At 41.1% G+C, this 7,050-nt stretch overlaps 1 protein-coding gene across 7 annotated transcripts in view; it reads left to right on the top strand.

Moving 5' to 3' along the window:
* LMO7 (LIM domain 7) overlaps positions 1-6,715 on the top strand; it is a 217,449-nt gene extending 210,734 nt beyond the window's left edge. For 5 of the 7 annotated variants that reach the window (XM_006756356.2, XM_006756357.2, XM_006756355.2 and 2 more), the window contains 4 exons: positions 80-293; positions 1,283-1,558; positions 3,358-3,466; positions 4,550-6,048. In XM_006756356.2, coding sequence (XP_006756419.1) covers positions 80-293; positions 1,283-1,558; positions 3,358-3,466; positions 4,550-4,684 — 734 coding nt within the window. In that variant the 3' untranslated portion in view covers positions 4,685-6,048. Of the gene's footprint in view, positions 1-79; positions 294-1,282; positions 1,559-3,357; positions 3,467-4,549 lie in introns of all 7 variants that reach the window. The other 2 variants (XM_006756358.2, XM_006756351.2) reach the window with 1 other exon arrangement.
* Positions 6,716-7,050: the final 335 nt, after the last annotated feature.

The following is a 7,050-nucleotide window of genomic DNA, read 5'->3' as shown; positions in this document are numbered from 1 at the left end:
CACACTATTTTTGGAGATGCATCCACTCTTCCTTTTTTAATGTGCTAACCCTGCAGCTTTGGATGTGTTTTTAATTTAGGAAGCCATAAATATTTAGACCGAGTTGGGAACGGTAGCTCAATACAGAGGCGCCAAGAAGAGGAACCAGGTCCATCAGGAGCAGAGTTGGAGAGGCAACAGATCCTTCAAGAAATGAGGAAGAAAACATCCCTTCACACCGACAGCAGCTGGATCCGTCAGCGCAGTTCCAGCGTCAATAAAGAGCCCATTTGTCTGCCGGGGATTATGAGAAGGTGCGAGACATTTTAGGAATTACTTCCTCTTCTGTGCTGTGAGGCAAATATTTAATTTCTAGACATGCTGGGTACTGTGGGTGAAGAGATGTCATAATTTCTTCTCTTAATCCAAGATGTAGTGGGAGAGAGTGAAGTAAAGCAAATGTCATTGGGCACTCAGGTGCCAGACCTGTACCAGTTGCTTTGTCGGGGAAAATGTTTTGAGGCAGGGAAAAGCTTCCTGTTTTCCACATGAGGAGACTGTGGCTCCAGCAGGGAATACATGTGGACAAAACCAAATGACTAATAGGTTTCAGAGCTGGATGTAAAAGTCTGAAGTGTGATTTGGGCACTTAAATAATTCATGCAGCTCTTGGTGCTTCCTTAGATGCTGGACTTAAAATTAAGCTTCTGTTTATTTGTTTATAATGAGATAATGGTTAAATTAGAATCATAATAGTGTTCCCACTATTATGGACAAGTTAACTTCTATGAGATTATATATATATATACATATATATATATTTGTACACAGTATTGTGAAGATTAAATAATTCAATATTTTTGTGACAGTGTTTAGTCTAATACCGGACATATGTAGGTGTTTAAAAAGATGTGTGTGGTTTCATTTGTTTGGGGTCTAAAAATGAAGATTGGTATGTCTAAACAGTTAAAGATTTAAAGGGCAAATATATGTGGTCTTTGTCTGAGTATTTTATTTAAAAATACTTTTCATTGTCTTTTCCTTTCTACTTTGGTATTTATTCTTTAACCTAAGCACCAAGTAAATAAAAATAGAAATCAATGAAAGTTAACTGAATATGAAACACCAGGGTGCCTCTGATGAAAAGAAACTTCAGTTTTAAAAGTAAATTTATAGGTACTTGGACTTGTTAGATTAACACCTGCTTATAAAATATACAAAAGTGATGTTTTAGTGACTGTAATGTTAAATAATTTCTGGTTGACTGTGTTATGTAATTGTGGCTAATCCTTCTCTGTTTCAGAGGCGAATCTCTAGATAACCTGGAGTCCCCAAGGTCCAATTCTTGGAGACAGTCCCCTTGGCTCAGTCAGTCCACTGGGGTCTATGCTTCTTCCTCTGTCCAAGACTTCAGCCGTCCACCCCCTCAGCTGGTGTCCACATCCAACCGTGCCTACATGCGAAATCCGTCCTCCAGCATGCCCCCGCCTGCAGCGGGGCCTGTGAAGACCAGCCCCGCACCGTCGCCCACTCCACGCAGCCATTTCCCTTCAACTTCCCCATCCCAGCCACGCAACAGGTGAGGCCCTTTTGGTTTCTCCTTTTCTTAATTTCGGGGTTATTTTTTCATTAAAATTCCCTCCAAATCTTGTCCAAGCTTCCCAAAGAAAGCCATGCCTTTTTGAATGTATCAAGTTCAGTGTTCTTTTGTCAGATCAGTTCAAAGGGCTTTCCTCATGGCTTTCTAAGAGCATTTATGGATGTCTCCCGAAGCCCTTGGTGACCACTCAAATACCAGTGTCATTGCCGCTGTCTCATTGGCCAGTGCTGTGGTCAGTGACTTGGGTGCAGATGTACCTGGATTGTTCTCAATATGCAATCATACAGATACACAGTAGCCTATGAATGCATTTGAAATTTATGAGCAAAAGCAGTCTTGTAAAAGGGTTGACTACTTTAATGAGACAATACAAACTCATTTTATAGAAACTGAGTGTAAAAAGAAAGCATTGTAACCAAGCTCCATTGTCTATGGAACTTTTTAAGCAGTTAGATACTGTTTTTTTGTTTTTGTTTTTGTTTGTTGTTTTTTGGTTCTTGATTTTCAAAAGTATTGCCTGCCTCTTACTGGTTTGCCGACATTTTGTTCAGACGACATCAACTGATTGTGTGGATCCTACGCCATGGGAACTGTGGAGGAGTTATAACCATAGGTCTTGAATAAAAACTTGCCTTTTGCTATGGAGGAAAGCTCAGATAGCAGCAGGCATTGGGTGTTTAGATCTGCGAAGCTTCTCCACTGATCACTGAGGCTTCATGAAGCCACACACAGAAGTGTTGCTAGTGTTACCCTAAGGTAGTGCTGCTAGCATACCAGTATACTGCTCCTCATGCAAATGAAATACTGAAAAGTGAAAACACAATGATTTATATTGGGATGGTTTTTACCCATTAAATAAGGGGTTTTTCTTAAGAGAATATATTTTAGATGCATCTAAAAATGTTGCTTGTACCAGGATCTATAAAATGTGTCAGGGAGTTTGAGTTGAGAGAAGGTGAGGTGAGAATAAAGGAAGATGAAGGCCATGTGTGGGGGAGACAGTACCCATTCTCCCTCCCCTCCCCCCGAGAACACACAGGAGACGGGCAAGGGCTTTTCTGCCTGAAAAGGCCTATGTCTGGGAGGTGGTGCTCTCACATGAGGCACTCCACAGCTGTGCACTTTTCAGTGCCACCGAAGTGCTAGGCTAGTACTGTGGCATCCAGAGGTAAGAAGTGTCCTACCCCTTCCCGCCTTGGAGAAAAGGTGAGACTTGTATCCAAAGGGAGGTAGAAACTCTCCTTCCTTATCTAAATGGTAGCCTACAGGCATTTTCTGTTTCATTCTCTCCAGAGGCAGTCCTCAAGCCAGAGGCACAGTAAGGAAAGCAGCTACTTCTGTTTAAATGATTCGTTGGGCGAATGAAAAAGAGGATGGGAAACTAAGGTTGGGAGGGCAGCTTACCAGGCCTTTCGGAAGAAGTGGTGGGGCTGCTCTTTTGGTGAGAGATGACATGATTAGACTTGTGCTTTGGAAGAGGGGAGACGACTACTGAATACAAGTTGATCTAAGGAGGATAGTGTCTCCAAATGCAGAGTGGACTAATTACACCAAAATTGTTCTTTTATTGAATAGGCATCAAGGATTTCTGAACCATCACAGAGATCCTTCAAGGTATAATATAATCAGGGCACATTTTGATTGGCTGGTGAAACTTTTCCTCCCACAGATTGGAGACTTTCCTAAATTGTTAATGTTAACACCCAAGTGTGATTGTAAAATAATAACCTTGAGCTGCACAGATGAAAGCTTCCATTCCACTCTCGTTCTGCATCTAGGTCAGTCAGTGGGAAGCGCATGTGCTCCTACTGTAATAACATTCTGGGCAAAGGAGCTGCCATGATCATCGAGTCCCTGGGTCTTTGTTATCATTTATATTGTTTTAAGGTGAGATTAAGATAAACAGCCGCTGCTGCCCTGCAAAGCTTTGCTTGGAGAGCGCATGCCTGCTTTGCGCGCTGGGGGTGGACGTGCCATTAGCGAGCTAGGTGCTGCTGTATTTGTCGGTCTGTGCTGCATTTGGAATCTCAAATGGCTTGCTACTACTTAGTTCTCAAATCCTGAACCTGGCTTCAAAAATTGTAGAAATGCTCTGCACTTCCCATCTCCAATCTGTTAAGATTCCATTAGTAAGATTTACAGTGCATAAATGCTTTCTCTGTCATGCGGTCCTAGGCATATTTGAAATGTAATTTAATAATGTCATTAACAGCATGGGGATGGGACGTGCAATTATAAAAGTATCTAAAAGCCTAGCTTTGACTAAGGAAAAGCATGGGAGATATTTTTGAAGTTGCACAGCTGCTTGCACTTGATGGTTGCTTACACATGAGAAAGAACTAAGGCTGTAACGACTTTATTTTGCAGTAACTATCTTTAGAGACACATACATTTGATTCTTGAACTTGTGTTGGGCCATAGAGTGACTCTGGTTGTTGATCCCAGAGTCCCACAGACCACAGCTTGTTTAAGCTTGTATATTGCTGGCGTGGGCTGTTTCTAGGGAAAGCAGAATGAGTCACAATTATTAGTGTTGGAGCACTTGGAACCAGCCTTGAGGTGCGAACACTTGCCAGGCTGGTGCAGTGGGAGCCCTGGGCGAGTCCCACGCCAGAGCGGAGTGCCAGACCCCCAGCATCCATTCACTCCCACGGTTCTTTCATGTGGTGCTTTATCCTCACTCATTCCCCAGTGAGAAGAGAAGACTCGCTTTCTGTAAGCCAGTCAATGAATTGTTTTTGCTCTTTTGGTATATTTAGAATGATCATCTTGGCTCTTAAAATTGGCTCTATGAATTCTTTAATGTCTCATCTAGCAGGCTTGATTTTAATCTACTAATTATCTTTTGGCTTTTTTTTTCTGAACTATATCTAAGAGCTTATTAGCTGCATTTTGCTCAGTTGTTTTTTCCAGGAGCACCCCAACCTTTCTTGAGCTCATCACATGTGCATTTGGTTTTTTTGTTCTCAGTGTGTTGCCTGTGAGTGTGACCTCGGAGGCTCTTCCTCAGGAGCCGAAGTCAGAATCCGAAACAACCAGCTCTACTGCAACAACTGCTATCTCCGATTCAAATGTAAGAGAGCAAATCAGGGAGAAAATTTCTAATCTTTTAAGGAAACCGCGCGTTCCCATGCATTTCCCTGAACCTGCGTCCATCTCCCCCTCGAGCTCCCTGCCTTAGAACTCCAGGTCTCAGGAACCTTAGTGTGGCCCACCCATTCCAAGAGGGTACGGTGGGTGGGTCAGAGCTCGGGAGTGCAGCCACACAGGGTGGGTGTGGGGCTGAGGAACTGAAGAGGGGCGTGTGCCCGAGTCAGGACGATGTCCTATGGGGTCTGCTCCGTCTGGAGAAACTGCCAATGACCTGAGGATCCGAACAAACCGAAACACAGTTAACATGAATTTTTGGTGTAGACTGTCATCAAGTGTTCTCTCATCATTAGCCATTAGCTGATTTCTATTGTTTAACAAGGGGCTCTGATTATGTGATTTAGAATATGATCAGTTTTAAAAACTGTGGTTTGAAAGGTCATAGAGAATAGTCAGTTTATGCTTCGTTATTACGATATCAGCATACACATTTTTAAAAGGAGAGCATGAAGTCTGATTATATGGCATTTCACTGTTATTTTCGGAAAAGTTGAGTTTTTTCAACAACGTCACATGCTATTTTGCGTCTAATCATGTTTTTGTTTCTAAGTGTGCTATGAAACCGCGGGTAGCGTGATTAGATTGCGTGTTGCTTATAGCTCCACGAAGACAGCCATTACTGCCGTGTATGTTTTGAACCTTGATGCTGGTAACATGTGTTTCTTCCCAATGTGAAAGGGTGTTACAAGTGGTATCAGCAAATCCCTTTGCTTTTGAACTCAGAGGTATTTATATGGCCCTTTATGTGAAGAGTGCTTTGGAAATGGTTTCAGCCCAGTCAACTCTCTTTTATCTGTCAGCGGGGTCTGAGTCTTCTTACCCCAGCAGCCCAGTCCTTCTCTGGATGCTGCCACTGAGCTTGGAGAATGTCAAGGCTGGGTGTGCAATGGGGGGGAGTGTGTATATGTGTGTGTGCTTTTCTCTCTTCAATCAAATTTCAAAGCCAAATAGAATTTATATTTGGGAGACTCACCATGGAAAAAGTACCCATGCCTTTTCTCTTCTCCAACACAAATAAAAGAGAGTTGAGTGTCACTTACTTCTATGCCAGCAGTTCCAAGACCTCTAGTATCCAGAGGCTGTGATTTGCCTCGCTTTATCCTCAGTGAGTGACAAGGCGACTTTCTACCTCGAGAGGCCATTCTCTGAGTGATTACTGCTATGCATCCCAAACGGCAATATTCCGGAGTTTCTGAATCTAAGCGCTGTTCTTTCTTCTCTCCCTGCCTGATCAGCTGGACGGCCAACCGCCATGTGATGTAAGCCTCCATACGAAAGCACTGTTGCAGATAGAAGAAGAGTTGGTTGCTGCTGATGTAGATCTATAAATATATGTTGTATGTCTTTCTCTCTCTCTCTTTTTTTTTTTAAAGAATAACACTTTTTTTTGGCCTCTGTAGATTACATCAGAGCAGTATAGACTTGGTAGAACCTGTATTTTTGTTGTTGTTTATTTATAAGGAGGTAATTATGTGTGGGGAAAAGTGCAGTATTTACTTTCTGAGTTCAGCATCCTAACAGCACAAGGGTAAAAAGAACTTCAAAATATTTTTGAGGCTGATAATGAGCAGTGGGGTTTTGAAGAGGGTTATTTTATTGTTTTTTTTTTTTAAAAAGGTTCTAAAACATTATTTGAAATAGTTAATATAAATATATAATTGCATTTGCTGTTTATTGTAATGTATGCTAAATTAATACAGAACCATATGGAAAATGTCACTAAAATGCACCCCCAAATTTGCTTTCTGTATCCTTCTCTTCAGCTATATATTATGCTTTGAAAACAATTAGCTTATATGAAATGCTATTTGCTTGTTGAGGGGAGCCCTGTTTTCTTTAGAATTGTCGCTAGCCAGTTTTCAATAGAAAGCTGCTGCTTTTCATTAATGAAAAATCACTATAGTTTGTATACCAAAAATTTTCTCCAGGAAGTAGTGAGCCTTTCTGTCCAACTGTATTTGTAAATAAAATTGCTGATGCATTTAAGGAGTGGTTCTTTTTTTATTTATTTTTCTTGTGTGTTTTTTTGTGTGTCTACCTTCCAAGTACTTTAGTCATATTTCAGTATGTGACTTTTTGTGATATTATGTTTTATTTACCATCTTCACTGAGGTATAAATTGACATCATAAATTGCATATATAAACTGTACAATATGACAAGTTTGGGCATAAATGTATACATCTGAAACCATCACCACACTCTTGATATTGTTTTTATAGAAAAATTTTAACAAGGAACTTTATTTTTGATGGGAAGCTGTTTTTGAATGCAGTACATTTTTATGGTAAGAGGTGAAGTGAATGGTGAATTGTTGGATCA

The sequence above is a fragment of the Myotis davidii genome, unplaced genomic scaffold, assembly GCF_000327345.1.
Source record: "Myotis davidii unplaced genomic scaffold, ASM32734v1 scaffold274, whole genome shotgun sequence".
In the NCBI taxonomy this organism is placed as follows: Eukaryota; Metazoa; Chordata; class Mammalia; order Chiroptera; family Vespertilionidae; genus Myotis; species Myotis davidii.
This window is presented reverse-complemented; position numbering and strand designations above follow the sequence as displayed.